The 21,258-nt window shown below is 38.3% G+C and overlaps 1 protein-coding gene and 1 long non-coding RNA gene across 3 annotated transcripts in view; both read left to right on the top strand.

Moving 5' to 3' along the window:
- PLCB1 (phospholipase C beta 1) overlaps positions 1-21,258 on the top strand; it is a 669,446-nt gene that overhangs the window by 15,143 nt on the left and 633,045 nt on the right. For both annotated transcript variants that reach the window (XM_038571644.1, XM_038571645.1), the window contains exon 2: positions 2,731-2,808. In XM_038571644.1, coding sequence (XP_038427572.1) covers positions 2,731-2,808 — 78 coding nt within the window. The remainder of the gene's footprint in view (positions 1-2,730; positions 2,809-21,258) is intronic.
- Positions 3,457-19,913, top strand: LOC119865626. The gene is made up of 3 exons (XR_005377608.1): positions 3,457-3,597; positions 5,809-6,196; positions 19,175-19,913. It is a non-coding gene; the product is annotated as an uncharacterized LOC119865626 (long non-coding RNA).

Genomic DNA, 21,258 nt, shown 5'->3' with positions numbered 1-21,258 from the left:
GGTAGCCGAGATAAATGATCATTTAACAGAAGGACCGTGGCTGGAAGATTGGGGTCAAGAAAATATTTAACAAAGGAGCTATATTTTTGAAGGAAGAGAAGGAATTAGCTAGAAATACTAGAAATAGCAGTATCGGAAGCAAATGAGGCAGCCTAATACAGTGTTCTAAAATATAAATTTGAGCAGGTTTACTATGCTGATTTTAAATATTTGATTGTCTGGGATCCTTGCAGTGACTTGTCACCAAGATTCCGATTAGAATCTTGTCAGATGCTCTTGTCAGACACTCTGATAAGAAAAGGAACTGATCTGCAAATGATATGTTAAAACTACAGGTTAATTCCAGATTCACCGGAAGTGGGGATGTGTGCTGCATGCAGCCTGTCAGAAAGTTTCATTTTGCCTGATTTTAGATGATGGTGGGTGATAAAACAGACCTGAAAACATTGCTATGATTTATTGCAAATATTGCTATGAACTTTTTTGCATATAATCTCATTGAAGCAGCTTAAACTATTTTAAAAATTGTTCTTTCACTCTCATATTAAATTTGTTTTCAAATCTTTTTTTTTTTTTGCATTTAGAAGTAATTTTGAGATTTTAAATTCCAGCCGAAGTTCTGTGCAGCAGCACAATCCTTGTAAAATATATTTTCCAAACTGCACGTTAAAAATAAATCTTAAGAACATCAAGATAAAACAGAATGGCAATGGCAGTACTTCAAAAACTTATACACAGGACTGCGATATGATCCAGCTATTTCACGTCTGGATATAAAACAGTTGAAAGCAGGGACTCAGATATTTGTGAATCTATGTTCATAGCAGCATTATTCCCAATAGCCAAAAGATGGAAACAACCCAAAGGTCCGTTGACAGATGGGTGGATAAACAAAATATGATATGAGCATACAATAGAATATTATTCAGCCTTACAAAGGAAGGAAATTCTGACATCTGGTACAACATGGATGACCCTTTAGCACATGATGCCAGGCACAAAATAAATCAGTCACAAAAGGATAAATATTGTACGATTCTGTTTATATGAGGTACTAAGACTAGTTGAATTAATAGAGACAAAATAGGTGGTAATTGCCAGGGGCTAAGAAGGAGGGAATAGGGAGTTGGTGTTTAATGATTGGGGTATTTCAGGTGGGAATACGAAAAAGTTCTGGAAATGGTTGGTGGTAACGGCTGCACAGCAATGTGAATATACTTAATGCTACTGAACTTACAGGTACATTTTATATTATAGGTATTAAGCATGAAAAGAAAAGAATACCAGGGTAAACTTTCATTTGCTATTTTAATAAGTCAGGTTTTAAAATTTTTTAAAAATTTTTTAAAGCATTCTACCTTTATTTCTTATTTTTTTAAAGATTTTATTTATTTATTCATGAGAGACACAGAGAGAGAGAGAGAGAGAGAGAGAGAGGCAGAGACACAGACAGAGGGAGAAGCAGACTCTATGCAGGGAGCCTGATGTGGGACTTGATCCGGGAACTCCAGGATCACACCCTGGGCCGAAGGCAAGCACTAAACCGCTGAGCCATCCAGGGATCCCCAATAAGTCAGTTTTTAAGCATAATCCACTAACAGTAAATGATTTTATGAGCCAAGCATTTGGTCCAAGTACTTTACCCAAATTATCCTCTTTAATTCTCATAGACACCCTCTGAGGTAGATGTTATTATTACCTTGTTGTGGTTTTTGTTGTTTCCAGATGTAGCTGTGTAAGATGAGGCACCCAGAGGGACAGACATCCCCAAGGGGATGGCCTTCAGAACCGAGCTTTACAATAAGATTTAACCACATTGACTAAAACCATTGATCCGCTCTTCCCATCAGGAACACAGTCTTCAATTCCAAAATTATTTCTGGAAGTTTTAATTTTCATTATAAGCCTTTTTGATCAGATGGAGGATATGCCATACCTTGGTTAAAAAGTGTATGAAAAAGTTGAAATAAACTGGTAATTTATGTCTCTTTTAAAAATGTGATTCCTACAAAGGCCCAAGTATTTCAGTATAAAAATCCATATCCAGTGACATGTGTTTTCTTGTGCAGATGGTATGCCTTTCTGAAAATTGCCAAAAGAAAAGAACACATATTTTAGAAATGTTTAATATTATAATTACAGTGCATGCCGTTTTTGCTTTATAAAGTGCATGCTTTAAACTCTGAAGACTATTTGTGATGTTTTATCTTATGAAATTTAAATTTGCGACAATTTTGTGTATATCTTTCTGAAAATGTAGACTGTGAACTTATTTACTGTTACCTTGGAAACAACAATGCCCAAATACTGTGTTTACTCTCTAGTACAATTAAAGATCATTTTATAGCGCAAATGTAATTTAAAATATTACCTTCAAGCATGGATTTTAATTAATTCTACTTATATAAAATATGTAATGGTGTTTAATGTTGAAATTATTTGGACAACTAGATATAGCTTTTTAATAGAAAACATGTCAATTCGTCTTAATAAATATATGCATCACTGGGCTTTTCCTTTACAAGAATGCACAGATATTCTAATTATTAGTAAAGAAGTTTAGTTATGTAATTAATAATACTGTGAAGTTAGGATATTTTTTTGAAACTTTTACTAATAACCGATTACCTTGGAGAAACTCTTAGCAATTATTACTTGTTAAGCAACTCCTGGGTTGGACTTTCTACAGTGATATATGCTGATATTTGTGTTTTTTTCTTATACTTCTAGGACTCCACTATTGTGACTCCAATTATTTTGAGGACTGACCCTCAGGGATTTTTCTTTTACTGGACAGATCAAAATAAGGTAAAAAGTGAGATATGTCTTTCTTACATTTCCTAGTTGGTTACTGATTTGCCAAGTGTTTGAGTTACCTATATAAGTATATCCATTTCATTGATGACTCTGTAATTTATTTAAAGATTCTACTTAGGATCTCTAAAGTGGAAATGTCTTAGGATTTTCCAAGAATTCTAGTCTGAAGTATTAGATATGCTAAATCCTAGAACAATTGGGTTTTTTTTTTTTTTTTTTTCAGGACAAGAACTTGGAAATGTGAATTACATTTGTTCTAGAAGAAAATTAGGCAGTGTTAGGAACTGAAGCCCCCCTTCAACTCTACTAATAAAGAATAAAGAAAATGAGAAAAAAATCACTTTTGACCCAAATGACTCTAAGTTTGACTTTCTTTTCTCTTCCTTCCCCCCTTCATTTCTTATTAAGGGTTGTCCCAGCCTCAGGGGGGATTTTGGTCATGATCACTTGTTCACATTAGAAAAATGAAGAATAAGATCCCTTTAGCTTATATCTTCAGTTTTTCAGGAATTTTTTTTCATATGAGCTTTCTGTCTACCATATCATGAATTTAGGATCTCATTTACTCTGAAACCAATTTAGATGATTCCATATTAAATTATTGAGACGTAGAATGTCTGCAGATCACAAGAATTATTTGGAGTTTAATGGGCAGAAAAAAATATTCATAGAACATAGTTATTATTTCAAGAGACAATGCCATGGTTCTGTATTTGAACCTGTAAGGCCACGGAACATAGAATATTTTGGCCCTGTAAATTCTGTTAGATGAAGAGATGGGTAAGCTTTATTGAGTGTGCTAAATACATATTAAAACCAATAAAATACCTGGTACCACATAGTGAAGGGCTGTTAGTCTTTTCACATCTCTGAGCTAGGTCCCTATAGCCAAAGTTATTGGAATTTGTTGGCTTTTCCTTCTGCCCTGGGGCAACCTTCACTTCACCTGTGAGCAGTGGTCTTAGAACTGACCCTTTGCAATGGCACGTTTGAGGTCAGGGTGGAGTCTGGGGGAAACTCTCAGGGTGTTGGACAGTAATACTGGCTCCCACAGCCAGTCCTGGACATGCCTGTTTACACTCATCCAAAAGGTCAATTTTAACTGTGTAGCCCTGGAGTTACTTTCTGAATATGGGTACGCTGGAATCATCTCTGGCCGTAGATGCAAGGCTAAACCATAGACTCCAAGCTCATATAAAAAAAAAATATATTTGGGTAAGATTTCCTACTTAATGTTCATGTTTATTGCTGGGTGTGTTAATCACTTTGGCTTTGACATTCTGTTTGGTTTCCTGCTGTTATGTATAAAACAATGGCTTGAAAGAGTTTTTTTTTTTTTTCTCCTCCTAAAGACTATTTTTAGAACTGCTGAAGCTATATTCATGAAAGATATATTTATAATGCCTACGGCATTTTTAAAGGTTGAGTATTTGTACAAGGGACTAAACTGTCAGTTTGATTTTTCAGCTTGTAAATCAAGCTTTTATAAAAGCAACAGAAGGTATTTTGGGGTTTTTAAATAATTCATGGCAACTCTGTTAAGCTCCCTTCTAAGACCAATCATAAATATTTCTTTGCTTGAGAAAGAGAAAGGGTTTATGACCGAAGGTTTTTTGATGCATCTCCATTGTTATGCGAACCCAGGATTTTGACAGATGCCTATTTCAGATGTAGGACAATTTTTTTCAATTTTTTTTTTTACAACAACCATTTTCTCTTGGTTGTAATGCTGTTTATGACCAATTGAAACAAGTCAGTTGGTAGCAATTCCTTTTATCTCTATTATTTTTCCTCTCATGGATATTAATATTATGCTTCTGCTAAGAGATAGTAAAATTCATTTCTGACTTTTTAAATACCGAAGTCATCCCTCAGTCATATATATATCAGAGTTTGGAGGTTTATTCTCTAGTTAATGATCATATATCAGTAAACAAAAGATTGGAGGATTTAAGGGAAAAAAATTAAACTTTCCATGCTTCCAAGTTTGTCATTTTCTTCTGGCTTTAAGCCCGGTGTCAGAGCCAGAAGGAGTGATACATCCACTTCTAGGAGATGGACGGGTGTAAGTGATATATTAGAGGAAATGTATGCTAGAAGATGATGCTCTCAAATGAGGGATGGCAAGCCAAGCTTTTAGTCCATGTTTTTGCATAAGATCATTTGATGGTACCCGGCCGAGTGGTGCAATCATGATGTTACTTAGAGGCCCACTTTCTTTAAAATCTTTTTCTAACAACAACTTTTAGTGATGTGAATCTAGCACATGTATTATAGAGATTGTGTCTCAGAAAAAAAAATTACTTCTAAGTTTATTCATTGATTTTACATACTGTGTTTTCCATTGGTTTGGATGCTTGCATTGGTATTTATGGTAATGTGCCTCTCGTCTACCTTTGGGCTTCTTCCCACCTTGCTTGTCCTTTGTCCATGAGGCCTATGCCAGAGTGACGCCTAGTCTGCTCAGAGGCGAGATGAGTGCCTTTAAGAAGCTCTTCGTAAAGAAGCTCTTGTAACAAGATCTTTCTTTTTATAGTACTGGAGGAAAATTCTCACATTTTATACAATGCCTTAGGTCCTCTCTCCTGTAGCGGCTATGTGATACTATATTACATGATACATTATACCATGCTGTACATTATACTATAGACTAGAGCCATTGATTTTGAGCCTTTCATTGATTTCACCCTTTATAGACAATGACATGCTCCCTTCCTCTAACTCCCCCTTTGATTTTTCATCACAGAAATGATAGGTGGCAAAGAAGACAGGCAGCATAGGAGGTAGATTTAGGAATTAAAACCTGGAGCTAGTAGCAAGTAATTTTTAGATAGGAAACATGTGCCTTGGTGAAACACTGAAAGAATATTTGGGGGTGGTGGAAGCAGGTAAATATGAACATGATCTTAAGGGAGAAATGTTCATACTTTGTATCAGCTTTGATCTTATTTTAATCATTTTCTTCTTTACCATTGGCTCTGTACATCTTAGTGACTATAAGTGGCAACAAGAAGTTTCTGAATAGGACTGTTTTAAGCACAGTGGTTTTTCTTATGTCGGCGTATATTATGTGAAGAGGATGAACTTATTTGTAATCATGGATGAGAAGGGGCTCCTGCATCTCCTGAGTCTTTAAGAGGTTGCCAGCATTAGTTTCTGACTTTTCTTTGGTCCCCTTTTGGGACCAGGAGCAACACAGGAAGTGTCAGCCATGAAAACCAGTAGCTACAAGAAGAATCTGTATCACCATTTTGGAGGAGAAGCCAAAAAGAAAAAAAAAAGATGTCCATGTTAAAGAGCTAATACAAACCTATCCTGCTAGAAGATGAAACAAAGTAGACCTTTGCCTTGCAACTTGATGCTCTGCTTCTGTGCCAAGGTTGGTGTAAAAATAAAACTAGTTACTACTAGTTCAGATCCAAGAAGTTGAGTGTAGCTCAGCAGACTCTTCCTTGTATCCTTAAAGGAGGAGCTTGGAGGGAGATGGGAGGGAAGCACATAATTACATTAAATTGAAAAGGAATAGCAGGGAGAATATACATTTTAAATGAAGGACTCCTACTACTTTCTCTCTCTTTTTTTTTTTTGTTACAGATTTTATTTTTTAAAAAAGATTTTATTTATTTATTTGAGAGAGAGAGAGAGAGACAAGAGATAGCAACAGAGAGCGAGAGAGAACCTGAGCAGGGAGGAGAGGGAGAAGCCCGCTCCCTACTCAGCTCTATCCCAGAGCCCTGGAATCACGACCTGAGCCAAAGGCAGACACTTAACTGACTGAGCCCCTCAGGCGCCCCAGATTTTATTTATTTTTAATTTTGTGACCAATATACAAATATGTTCTTCACATAAGAGAGTAAAGAAGCATAAATGTCCTTAACCCCTCTCCATTTCTGACCCCGGTCTTAGTCTTCCCTCCAGAGTCAACCACTGGTGACAGCTTCATGGTGTCTTTCCAGGTCTCCTTTGAAGGAATCTTACATGCATAAGTGTGGAAATATTTCATTTTGTTTTGCTTATGTCTGTTAGTATCCTAAATGCCATCATATTATCTTTATTGTCCTGTGAACTTGTGTTTTACTTTATAATTTGTCTTAGAGAATTTTTCATGTAAGTACATGTGTATCTACCTAATACTTTTAAATTTCTGTGTCATATCCCGTTGAATGGATGGCTAAGTTTTATTTAATGTAATTTCTCATTGATGGACTGTTTGATGTTTGTTTCTAATTTGGGGCCACAGGAAACAATCCTGTAATATAGAGTAATGCTCAGGCTGTGTATCTTGCTCTGAGTATATGGGTCAGGGGTTCCCTGAGGTAAATTCTCAGAACTACAATTGCTGCTTGAAGGCTATACATATCCTAAATTTTAGTTAATAGTTGCATCATTTTATAACCCTGCCAGTCCTGTGTGAGAGGAACTGTTTCCTCAAGCCTCACGAACACTATTAAGAAACATTTTATTTTTGCCAATCTGATGCAACTGCTGTATTTCTGTTTTAAGTTGCCAATGTCTGATTTGCTGGTGAGCTGTGCATAGTTTTATACATTTATGCACTGTTCCTGTTTTCTCTTACATGAATCTTCTATCCCTTGTCTTGTGTTGAGAGTTTTCTATGTATTCTAAATGTTAATCCTTTAGCTGTTATAGATGTTGCAAATACTTTCTTCCTGTTTGTGGTTTGTCTTTGGATTTCTTAACTTTTAACTTATGCATGGCAAAAGATGACTTGCCATTTTCAATTTTAATGTATTCACATTTCATTCTTTTTTTTTTTTTTTTTTGGCTTTTTGCTTTACTGAAGGACTTTCTTCTTCCTCATCCTTACAGCCATCACTATTGTTAATTTAATTTCTGATCTTAGTCAGTTCCAGCTGCTCTAATAAAATGCTACAGATTGAGTAGCTTATAAACAATGAAAATTTATTTCTCACAGTTCTGGAGGCTGGAGACCAAGGTCAGGGCCTTCTTCCAGGCTGCATACTTCTCTTTGTATCCTCACATAGTGGAAGGGTCTAGGGAGATCTTTCGAGCTTCTTATAAAGGCACTAAGCATATCCTTGAGGACTCTGCTCTCAAAACCTAAGTACCTCCTAAAAGACCCCACCTCCTAATCCCATCTTTGGGCATTAGGTTCTCAACATATGAATTTGGGACAGGGGGTGGGGACAACACAAACATTCAGACCATAGCAATCATGTAATACGTTTTGAGGACAGTGTGAGGTGGAGCTCTTAATTTAATTTCCTTTAGTGGGTAGCCCCATGTGTTGGTGGTTTCCTGTTCCTTCTGGTTGGAGCCAGCTATGATGGCGCCCTTTCTGCTGTAGCTTTCTTGTAGCTCAGGGTGTGGAGGGTTTGGGAGGTGGGAGTTGAGGAGTCAGGTTGACCCGAGTTGATGGTTCTGTTGTACAGTGAGTACGGACACCTCCACCACCACTGTGGCCTGTAGACCTGCTCCTATGGTTTAATGCCTGGGGGCTTCTGGGATACCATTTCTCACTTCATTTTTTCCCCATTTATCTTCTTTTATACTTTCTGATTTAATAAGTACAACCTGCATTCTGTTTACCCATGACCCTAGTTCATAGACATAAATTTATACCTGCATATTGAGTCATTTTGAGGGACTTAGGATAGGAATGATTGGCTTTACCATCTGCTCCATCTGCCAATTTCTTCTGGTATGTGATTTGCATGAGATGCCATTTGGGATTCTTGTATGGAGTGATGATTAAGTTTCTATTAAAGGCAAATATAGACTGTCTTCTCTTATGGTAATCTTAAATTTCTATACAGAGTTCAAAAGCAAAGTTAAAAATTAAATGTTTACATGAGTTCTGATGACATTTTTTCAGCATGGGAGTCCAGAGTTCACAAATATTATAAATGATGAATTATAGATCTCCACATGAAACTCTAGGAATATCCTGTTAAAAACTTAGTTTGGCCTCCATAAAGAACCACCAGGCACTGCACATTTCATCAGTCATCATCTCGCAATGGTGTTTCTTCTTTGGGGCACACTTTTCTAGAATATTTCGGAAACATTAATTTTGACCTTTCTTGTGTATGGTAAATGAGGTAGGATACTCAATAGTCTAGTGAGTGCAATGATGTGGTTATGAATTTAAAAAGACGAACTCTATTCATTTTTATTTGGTAACTTTTCCCTAAGCCTGAAACAATAACTGGAATTACCTTAGGTAGAAAACAACAAAATGAATGTGAGGATTGCTTCCTGAGGGCTGGGATCATTCTTTGGCCTGGAGTGGTACACTAATCATTGCTAACAAACCAGCAGCATCTAGGGACTGAATTCTTTCACCATTATTGAAGAAATTGGTAGAGTAGGTATAAGCCTGAAGTCTATATCCAAGTCCTTACTACTCTAGAAGCCACAAGTTGGCCCCTAGTGGACAGCATTTGTATTCTTTTGCTTTTTCTGGTCACAAGTGCTCACTTTGCCACCCAGATGCTGCCTGAAGACTCTGGGAATTAACAACCACTCCAATCCAAGGAGTTTGATAGGTAAATACCACGATTCCCTCACCTCTTGGGTGGGATAACTCAAAGGTGCAAACTTTATGTTTTTTTTTCCCAGCATTTCTTGGTGGGATTAAAGCCCATTTATCCACAGTGGTAAATGGCATGCAATCACACCCCTTATGTCCTTCCTTTTCTTCCTGTCTCAATTCCTCACTCCTGATGTGTCCTGGAACCACCTCTAAAATAAGCCAATTTTACTAGAATCCGTCTCTAGGAACTGCTTAATATAGATGCTTAATGCTTGACGTCTTAATATAGATGCCCCCTAATTAAGGGCATTAAAAGGATTTCTTAGTAAGAGGCACTGGAAACTATTAGATGAATACTTGTGTTTGAAGCCAAGCAGTTTTCTTAAAACAGCCATAATTTGGGAGGCTGGAAGCCAGTTAAGAAAACCAGCTCTGAAGTCAGACAGATGTGGGTCTGAGCTCTTGCTCTACCTTGTATTTAATGAGTGACCTTGGTGCATCTCTTCACAATCTAAGCCTCGGATTTCTTCATCTGCAAGATGGGGTATTACTTTCTTAGTATTGTTGTTAAATGCATTATGTGTGTGCCTAACACAATGCCTGGCCCTTTATGAACTTTTGATTCTTTGAAGGGACTTTTCTTTTTTTTAAATTATTTTTAAAAATAATTATTTTAGCTTTAAAATGCTCAGTTTTATTGAGGTATAATTATTAGTTAATAATTTATTGGCAAAATTGTAGGGTATATATATTGTGAAAGGACCCCCCATGGAATTAATGCATCCATCACTCAAGATTTATTTATTTTTTTTAGTTTGTGTGAAAACATTTAAGTCCTATTCTCTTAGCACATTTCAATGACTTACTACAGCGTTTTCAACTATAGTCACCATATTTTACGTTAAATCCTCAGATCTTATGAATCTTTGAGCTGAAAGTTTATATACCCTTTAACCTCCACCCCTCTTACCCCCACTCCACTCAGGCCCTAGTATCCACTTTTGTAGTGTTTCAATGAGTTCTGAGTTTGACTTTTTTTTTTTTTAAACTATACTACGTATGAGTGATATCATGCAGCATTTGTCTTTCCTTGGCTTAATTTCACTTAGTGTAGCACCCTCAAGGTGATTTGTGGTGGCTTTTTTTTTATTGGGATATAATAAACAATTAGTCTCTGATTAAGCAATTAGTCTCTCTAACTAATTATTTAGGGCCACAAATGTGCTGTTTTGAAAGCCAAGTGACCATCTATTTATGTATATTTTTTAAATATATAAATTTTTCTCCTTCAAGGAAATAGTGACTTTTCTGTTTATTTTATTTTTTAAGATTTGTTTATTTATTCATGAAAGACAGAGAGAGAGACAGGCAGAGACACAGGCAGAGTGAGAAGCAGGCTCCCTGCAGGGAGCCCGACATGGGACTCGATCCCAGATCCTGGGATCACACCCTGAGCTGAAGGCAGACGCTCAACCACTGAGCCACCCAGGCGTCCCTTGTTTTCTGTTTAGACTCAGCTGTGAACTTTTGATCTAAAGCATTGAAGCATAGGTCTGTTTGGGCACACAATATGTTTATTTATGCATTTCATAATGTTTTGGGAACATAGCCATAGAAGGCAAAAGAAGGGGTTTATTGTTTAAGAGAATTTTCCTTTGAGGATAGTTCCCTAATAAATACTCCATCATAGGTGAAAGTTTCTTGGGCTTTTGGGATTCTGAAACATCCTATGGAATAAGCTTTAAGATGATTTAAAAGTCTTGGGTAAGAGAATAAGGAATTATACACAAGGAGAATTGAACTCCACCATGATTGTGTCTTTTTTCCTAAGATAAATAATTTTAGGATTTTCACAGCTATATCAGCATCAGGTAGCTCCTCCTCCTCCCTACTGATCAGATCCTTAGAGATTAAACTTGTAGTGTTTTCAAGTATAATTTAGGTAGTCATTGGTCTGTTCGATTGCTGAGGAATGAATCTCTTCATCAAACCCACTTCTAGATTCAGCTCCACTGATTTTTTTTAAATATCACATGAACATATTTTTTAAAGATTTTTAACTTATTTATTCATAGAGATGCAGAGAGAGAGAGAGGCAGAGACACAGGCAGAGGGAGAAGCAGGCTCCATGCAGAGAGCCTGACATGGGACTTGATCCAGGGTCTCCAGGATCATGCCCTGGGCTGCAGACGGTGCTAAACCTCTGCGCCACCAGGGCTGCCCAGCTCCACTGATTTTCAACACTACCTTCTTTTCGTTGCTTTGAGCCCCAAAACTTTTTTCCTCAATTAGCTGTATGTAACTAGTGCATGATAGCCAAATGCTATGATTGCTTAGGTTATGTCAACACAACATAAGAAGAAATGTTATTATGATTAATTCTTCTTGGAGTTTGTTTCATGGATTTTTAGCAGAATTTCTAACTGAAGTGTAACCTCTTCAAATGTTTTCTAAAATCAGGCTGATTACTATGAAATAGTATCACTGCAGTTTCTTTGGGATTGTTTGCAGGTTGTAAGTGCGTTGATATGACTTTCATGTCACCTTCACCACACTGCATCATACCAGTAACAGCAACAATGCTCATTTGAATACATTGTGGTCAGAGTTGAGAAATCTAAAACACCCTGGCTTTAATTCAAAACATTTTACTTTTAATATAATTTAAACATTGTGCCTCAGTTTTATAAGTTGCTTATATTTAGTTCTCCCCAGTCTTGTAAGGAAAAATTAAATTAGGTGCTTTCCATGCTCGGAAGCTATTATGATGAGATATTTGTACCATTTGATACCAAAATTAGTTTGGGACACTGGATTGGAAGAATGTGTGGAAGAAATACATTTGGTACATTGTTCATAATTTTATTTCCTGTTATGTGGAAAACGTGTTTGCGTTTGATATGAATAAGAGTTCCCAGATACTGGTTTTGCTCCTTGGTTTGAATTACAGATGGTGTAGAGAGAGTGAGTATTTTTTATTGCTCTCTGGTTCCTTTTCTTGCCAATCGAAGATGGTTTGATCCTGTGGGATGGGGTCCTTGTCAAGGTTTTTCTGTATTTAATCAGCAACACAAGTCTTTTTTTCTCCCCCTTCTGGTAAAATAAATTTAGATGGGCAGTTGAGTCATTTAAGAACTTACTACAATAACAATAGACTAAAATAAAGAATATAGTTAGTTATTCCCCCTCCCATTTTTCCCTATTTTATCATCATGTTTTTTGTTTAATTTAAAAAGGGAAAAACACTAACATTGAACAATCATTTTATTAGGAAGTTGGTGTTCAAATATTATGAATGAGTTTTTTTTAATATCCACTAATCCAGTTTGCACATACCTTTTAATTATTGTTGTTATTATTATGGCTACCATTGTCACCAATAATAGCAAACGTGTATGTGATGTTCTCCACAAGCCACTGTTCTAATACACAAATATGTACACAAATACACTCAATCTTTTCCCAAGGCCTGTGGGATAGTGCTATTAATTATCTCCATTTATAGGTGCGGACATTGGCATGCACTTAACAAAGGTTAAGTAATGACCTCTGGTCACAGGATTGGTTACTAGTAGAGGCAGGATTAGAACCTACGTATAGTCTGGTTGTATGCCCTGGCTCTTAATCATTTGACTTTTAAAGAACCTATTTAATGTGTAAAGTTAATTTTTTCAATGTGTAAAGTTAGTTTTTCCTATGAGATATTTTTAAAAAGATTTTATTCATCCATCCATGAGAGACACACACAGAGAGAAGGAGGTTCCTGCAGGAAGCCTAATGCAGGACTTGATCTCAGGACCCGGAGATCACAATTTGAGCCAAAGGCAGACGTTCAACCACCGAGCCACCCAGGTGCCCCTAGTTTTTAGTATGAGATTTGTTGCAAGAAGAGGCAAACAGTATGTAATGATTCTCAGCTTGGGCTGCACATTGAAATCACGTGGGCAGCTTCAATAATGCCAATTCGTGGGCCCTAGTCCCAGAGAATCTGACTTAATTGCTCTGGGGGTGTGGTCAGGACATTGGTTTTTTTTTTGGAAAGCTCTTCATTTGATTCTAATGTGCAGCCAAGGTGAACACTGATAGAAAGCAAGCTGACATCACAAATTAAGTCAGTAAACTTCCTGAGAGGATGTGTTCACTCTACCTTTCCTGTCCGTGGCCTAATTTTCAGTCAGAAGTAATACTCAGCTTGAGAACCCAGAGGCCCTACAAGATTTTGAATTATTTGTCCACAATTGAATACTATTCCCTATACTGCACTTAGGAAGGCAGGAAATTACTAGCATTTTTTAGAAAGATTCTTAGTACCCAAGATTGAATCAAAATAGATTTTTTTAATATTCAGTTGATTAAAATTCATTCTATTTTACATTCTCTGAATGTTCCAGGTATGAGCTATTTGTTTTACCTTTACCAAACATGTCCTCAGCATTGAAGCCCTGCTGATGAATCTTTATGTTTATGTTTTTCTAGACTCTCTATTAGACTGAGTTGCTGTTTGAATTCTCTATTTAATTAAATTCTCTACACTCTTGAATAGGCAAATGTGGTTATAAAAATAGTTTTATGTAATTATGTCATTTTGTAACTTAAATTTGTATTATGGATACAAAAACAGATATCATGTCGTTAAATTATAACATCAGGTCATTTCTTATTAATTTGTAGGAATCTTCTTTTATTGACACATAAACCCACCAGGGAAACCAGAGAGAGCCAGATCATATGCAGGTGTTATAGGAAGTGTGTGATTTAATCACCTCTACATAATACGTTTGAAAGTGGTAAAATTCATGTGTCTCCCAATAGAATTTTTAGTTTTCAATTCTGTCTTTTATAGGGAACATGGATTGTGATGAGAATGATTTTGCATGAGATTTCTCTTTGGCATGTGCAAAACTCCCCACTTACTTAGGCACCGCGGTCTGGAAATTGTATTGTGGCATGGCAGACTGCACCTGTTTGAAGTGAATGCCTCCATAAAAAGTTTTATGGGGCAGAACTAGTTGCTATGCTAAGAAACTAACAACTGTGCTGGTATACATAATGGATTCTATTTTTAGGTGAACATTTGTTCCTATAGCATGGCATCATTATGCAAGAGGGCAGCAGTTTCAGCACCGTATTGTGAATATTGAATTATCCAAATACCAGAAAGGGTGCCACTTTAGACTATGTTGGGAAGTTTTCATATATTTTAGTCCTGTGACATATTTCATTACTAGAGGGGAAAAAATGAAAAACAAAACCCACCAAACAAAGTAAAAGTAAATGAAATACTAGAGCAAGTTCAGGATTTCTGGTGTTTGTAGATTGAGTTCTTCTAGCAGTTGACCCTAAGACAAGGATTCAAGTTCAAGTAGTTTATCTGGAAGGTGACCCCCCCCCCCCCCCCCCCCGCCCAAAAGAGGCAGGGCAGTAGGGGAGTGAGACAGGCAAAGGAAGGCTGCCAATAAAGGGTGAATTATCAGATAGTTTATACTCTGGGGGTCTGAAGGTCCATACCACTGAGGAACTCTGGGAGACAGTGCAGAACATACCTTAGAATTGTCCCAGTTGAGGAGCTGTGGGATTTATTCACCAATTTCCACCTGTTAGTGACTGAAGGCGTCTCTCCTCTGGGTTCTTAGGGCCTTAACATTTCTGCCACCCCCTTTTGATCGCCAAGGGGCTTCAGACCAGTGGACCCTAGGCTTCAAGAAAGCCCTTAGACATAGTTATAGTTGGAAGTTGTCACTTGACATGCATGGGAACACATGGGCATTTCCAGCAGCAGCTCCTCTGAAGGCTTTAATTTTCAGCAGGTCAGACGTTACAAATCTCTATCACAGCATACAAACTGGAGGTTAAACCCATTCACAGATCTGGTTTAGCTTGCATAAGTTATTAAAAATGTAAACATGAAAGGCCAGCATTTAAAAATCTGGGGAGTTCATAAACAGACCTGGATTTCTCATCTGAAGGCATGGCAGCAATGGCTGACACACTCCCCATGGCCACGCTTGGGTGGAGCAGAGAGGGGGCTGCCTGCTTTAAGTAGCCTGTGGTGGTATCCACTCAGCCACAGTCCCCACCAGGCCAGCCTATTTGTTTATATTACCCCTTAGGCTCGTTTAGACTTTTGAGTGTAAATATAAGACTTCTACGGTAACATTCTTTCCCGGAAACTTCAATAAGCCAACGATTACAAAGTTTCATGTAGAGTGAAGTTAATTCCGTCACAGTGGGCCTATTGGAGTGCTGTAGCATGAAGACTGAATTGTACAGTGGAAAAATGGCTGAAGGTCAGCATACCCAGGCTCTGCTCATAACTGCCATAATCAAAGCAATTGATGCTTCAAGTCCATTTCTTCTCTGTGAAATATGGATCTAAAGTGTGCAAGCCCTGAGGTTGCTCTCAGCTTTAAAAGGCTATTATTCCAAAGTGACTTTCACGTGGCATTGTCCTAGGTAAGATTTATAAATATGACTCCTCAGCAAAGGTTTTCACATTGATTTGGGCCATTAATCTCTTGGAAATAAAAATGGTGGGCTCCGGGACACCAGGCAGAAAGTCTTGCCTTTGTGGAATGGATGGGATTCACTTCATCCCCAGCTCAAGGCAGTGTGGGCTCGGACTGGTTTAGCCAATCAGTATAACCCACTATTCCCTCACTGTAGAACTGTATTGTCCAATACAGGAGCCTCTAGACACATATTGCTGTTTACATTTAAATTTTAATTCATTAAAATAAAATAAGCAGTTTCTCAGTGGACACTAGCCATATTTTGAGAGCTCAATGGCTACCTATAAACAGGTACAGTTAGGGGTTTCCATCATTGTAGAAAGTTATGTCTTTTTAAAAATGTATTTATTTATTTATTTAACATTTTTTTTTAAATTTAAATTCAATTTGCCAACATTTAGTATAACACCCAGTGCTCATCCCATCAAGTGCCCTCCTCATTGCCCATCACTCAGTTACCCCAACCCCCGCCCACCTCCCCTTCCACAGTCCTTTGTTTCCCAGAGTTAGGAGTCTTTCATGGTTTGTCTCTTTCTCTAATTTTTCCTACTCAGTTCCCCTCCTTTTCCTTATAATCCCTCACGTATGAGTGAAACCATATGATGATTGTGCTTCTCTGATTGACTTATTTCACTCTATAGAGTTCTGGTAGAGGTCAGACTGCACAGATTGCCTCCAGAATGGTCTATTCAGAACCAGTCCAAAGTAAGAGAAAGTTTCCTTGAACTTGTAGGGAAAGAACTTTCCTCTCTTTTGCTGGATCGTGCGATGCATGTAGGTAGACCTGAATTTGTTATTTATATAGTTTGGTTATCACCTTGGGAGCCTAAAGGGTAAGCTGACCCTGCAGGGAACAAGTCAGTGAAGAACCAAATCCTTCTGATGTCATCTGAGATGCAAGTTCAGGCCATTTCTATTTCATAAGCTGATCAATACCTTCATTGTCTAAGCCAGTTTAAGATGGCCCATTGTCTTTTTGCAGTCAAGATTGCTAACTGATACATTGATTATTCATTCTTTTAAAGGAAAGCAGGGACTCAGGTATCTAAGATCCAGCTGCATCTGCTCATAAACATGAAAGAGAAGTAAGAGAAGAGAGAGAACTTGTGAAATTTTTATATGCCCAGTGTCTACAATCCCCTACGTAAGACAATATTGTTAGTTGTTTCTTATATTTTTCTAAGTTGGACTTTCACTATCAGGGATAGTTTTAATGGATTCTAGCTATCATTAGGGAATTGTATGTTTGAGAAACATGGGGAAATGGAAAATTAGTGCAGAAAATAGAAGTTTGTGACAACTAACAGTCTCAATTGTACGAGGAGGATTTCTAGGGAAGGAAAGTAGAACTTATTGATAATTGCTGTGTTGTAGACATCAGGCCAACATGCCTTGTGTCGACTGTCTTATTAATTAATCACCTGGTTTATTTTCCTTCTTTTGCTTTTGGGAAACCGAGACTATAGCTAGAGTCGTTCTTTCTTGGAAAGCTGTCTCTAACCCTCCCAGTCTAGAATGGACTCTCTTCTTCTGTGCTCCTAGACTACCTTATGCTTTCCTTCACATTAGCCCTTTTAATGCTGTGTTAATTTTGTCTGACTGATTTTACTTATGCGATAGAAGATGGAGTCTTTGAATTCAAGAACTTTAATCTGATTTTTTTTTTTTTTGCATTTCTAGTATCCTGCTACTATACAGTACTTGCTTCATCATTGTTGGTCAAATTAAAGATTTATAAAGGTGGTGCGACATGCCTAAGGTTTTGGCCACTAAATGGTGAATTCCAGGTCTATCAGGTTCCAAAGCTAATGACTTGTCCTACTGTTACCTATTCACTAAAACCTTCTCCTTGTTTAGGTCTCCAGCTGCCTCCCTTCTAATAGTTTATGTGACCTCCTACCTCCTGGAGGAAAGAGGAAACCCTGGAGGACATCTCTACCTCCTTCCTGCCATCAACTCCCGAGGACTGCCTTGGTTTTCATCTACATCTCTCCTCCTGTTTCCCTCCTCCCTCCCTCTCGAGCTCTGGATCCTGACTTCTCAGTGATTCAACACTAACATTAATCCCTTCTCTTTCAGGACGCCTGGGTGGCTCAGTGGTTGAACTAATGCCTTTGGCTAAGGGTGTGATCCCAGAGTCCTGGGATCAAGTCCCATGTTGGGCTCCCTGCGTGGAGCCTGCTTCTCCCTTTGCCTGTGTCTCTGCTTCTCTCTCTCTCTCTCTCTCCCACTTTCTCTATCTCTCATGAATAAATAAATAAATCTTTTAAAAAAGTCCCTCTCTTTCTTGTGTTGTCAAGATTTCCCTTTACGGTCAATATTAAACATGACAGGTCTCTCCCCTCTTCAAAGAAAACCATATACCCTCTCTTGACCCTAACTGGCTGCTTTCCTTTCTTTCTCCTTTTCATTCAGAGAGAACACCTTTAAAGACTTCACCGATACTCTCTGCATCTGTTCTCTGTTTTCCCCTTTCCCTGGCTCATCAGTCTGTATCAGCCTGGATCCTATCCCCATTACTCCTTCAAACTTTTTTCTAAAGCCCCCAGTGACCTTCATATTGTAAAATGTATTGGCCATTTTAGTTTTCTTTGTGCTTGATCTTTTATTAGATTTTATATTTTGATGGCCCAATTTTCTTGACTTCCTTGCTCCATACTTTTTCCCACCTCCCTGACCACTTAGGTTCCTTTGCTGGCTCTGACTCGCAGTCCTCCACTCAGCCAGACTCTCATCTGCATTTAGAGCTGCATTTACCACCTGCACACAGTGGCCCCGTTCTATCACACCATCCAACATTCAGCCCCCCGGATCCCTGACACACCATTCTAAGATTGGCTTCATTCTCTTCCTTCCTACACCCCTGACCTAGTCCTTCTGCCTTATGAAAGACACCCCCCTGTGTAGGGTTGCACAGCCTGAACCCTGGAAGTCTTTCTTAATACTTCCTTCTTCACTTTCCCTTCAAGTTCTCGGCCCTTTACTCTCTGTGCTCCAGCCACACCAACCACACTGGCCTTCCTCCATTTCCTCAGACGTGGCATATTCCTTTCTGCATGAAGTCTTCCCAATATTTGCCCTCTATCAGGAGTATGTGTTGTCTCCTTATGTGTTACTCTTTCCCCTGCTTCACCATACTTCTCAACTGTACTGAAATATTTTATTCTTAATTATGTAATGTCTAGACCCCCTATTAGGATGTTGTCTCAATGAGAGAAGAGTCCAAAGTTGTCCTGGTTAATGTTTAATGACTGACTGTCCTGGTGGGAAAACCAATTTGTGGCATTGCTGATTTCCATGGTTTAAATATTCCTGCTATGTCTGATTTCAGGCTATCAATATATCTTCACCGAACGCAGATTTGGGGAGAGAAGAACACAAGTTGCTCTCATGAGCTTAGAAGAAAGCTCCAGCACACAACTAGGGCATGTCTGTCTTCTTCAATGCTGAATTCTCATGACTGGGAGTGATGCTGAGCACATGGAAAATAACAGCAACGTTGGAGGGTTAAATGTTCTTATTTCATCATAGAAATGTAGTGATAAAAATATGCTAATATCTTAAACAAACAAACAAAAATGCCATAAAATCCTTCATCTTAGAATTGGACCAGGCTTGGGACACCTGGGTAGCTTAGCGGTTATGCGTCTGCCTTTGGCTCAGGGCATGATCCTGGGGTCCTGGAATCGAGTCTCACCTTGGGTTCCCTGCAGGGAACCTGTTTCTCTCTCTGCCTGTGTCTCTGCCTCTCTCTCTGTGTCTCTCATGAAAATAAAAAAAAATTAAAAAAAAAAAAGAATTGGACTAGGACTTAAATATTATTATGGCCAATCCCTTCATTTTTGTCTCCTATAATTGAGGGTCGGCAAATGGGATCTGCCATAGCCACACAGCTTCCGGTAGAAGAGCCCAAGTTAAAATGCACATCTCTTAATTACCAACCAACACTCATTCCACTATATCACATTGTCATTTCAAAAAAAAAATCATTTAAAAAATACTAGTGATTTAATTCAAGTGGTGTTGTTATACAGTGGTATAGTTGAACATATCATAAATAAATATACAAAAGAAAAGACAACATTTGCTCATTCTTTAGCAAGTTTTAAGTTGTGTGTGGAAAGGGACTTTCCCTGTATCATGTTTCACTTTTACTTATGTGTTGGAGTTATTTATAGAAGAAATATATTAGGCAACTTTTGCTGTGTAGCAAACCACCTCAAAACTTAGTGCCTGAAAACAACAGCTATTTATTTAGATCATCGCTGTATGGGCTGATAAATTGGTGTGTGCTCACGTGATCATTTTTCTGGCTGCCCACCCCCCCCCCCCCCCCAGCATCTGCAGTTGGCCCTGGGGTCGTTGTACGGCTCTGTTGATCAGGGGCTGCCCTCTCCTGTGTGAGGCTAGGCTGACTTGAATCTGGCCCATCTCCTCGTTCTCCCACAGGCTAGCCCAGCTCGGTGGATTGGCAAAGTTCTGAGAGAGGACGGAAGTTGCCAGGCCTTAGAATCAAAATGGCCATATTGGCACTCCTGCCATATTTTATATGCCAAATCAAATCATTCATGGGGTGGGGAAATGGATGCCAATTCTTAATAACAAAGTCTGCAAAGTCACATTGCAAAGGGGCATGGATATGCATAAGGGAATGATTTGTAGTTGCTTTTGCAATTAAATACAGAAAAGGGATTGTTTCCTCAAACTATAGAAGGTTCTGTCTCTAATAGTGAAGTGTCTCCATGGGGCAGAACTGACCAATGTCTTCCTCACCCTCCCGAAGTATCCAGGCAATGCTAAATATCTTAGCCAGGCAACTGTGTTAATTATGGAACACAGCACATGAGATGGGGTGGGGGAGTCCTCTCTCCAGACCCTCAACTTTAGGGTCCTTGATGTTCTGAGAGGAAAAGATCCTTTGTGAGGTGTTGGGGACAGTAGAGTCACATTCTGATCCAGGATGCACTTGGGCAGCACCCTCTTAGCAACTGCCTTTCCAACAAAAAAGTGTTTTCGCAGGTGTTGAGGATGAGGCTGGCTGGCTTACGGCACTTGCAACTCTTCCTCTAGGCTAGAGTTTGCTGGTGTCACTCTCTCACTTTGTGTGTGTGTGTGTGTGTGTGTGTGTGTTTTCCTTTTTCTCTTCTTAAATACTTTTGCAGTGATTTTTCTATGCCTGATATAGTCTATTTTTTTCTTTTTCTTCTTCTTTTTTTTTTTAAAGTAGTCCTATGTTGAGAACATGGAAATAATTCAAAATCTGTAAGAACATGGCAAAAGTGGAAATTAAAACTCGGAATTCTTCACTGTAGGAAAATGATCATGGGGAACTTTCCATAGTAGAGAGGTGGAAATCACTGAAACTTTCTTCTAGTCTGGGCCATAGTGTGCATTTTTCTGGGATGAGAAACACAT

This window comes from Canis lupus, chromosome 24 (genome assembly GCF_011100685.1).
Source record: "Canis lupus familiaris isolate Mischka breed German Shepherd chromosome 24, alternate assembly UU_Cfam_GSD_1.0, whole genome shotgun sequence".
NCBI classification, from domain to species: domain Eukaryota; kingdom Metazoa; phylum Chordata; class Mammalia; order Carnivora; family Canidae; genus Canis; species Canis lupus.
The sequence above is the reverse complement of the archived record's forward strand: the minus strand, read 5'-3'. Positions and strand labels throughout refer to the sequence as shown.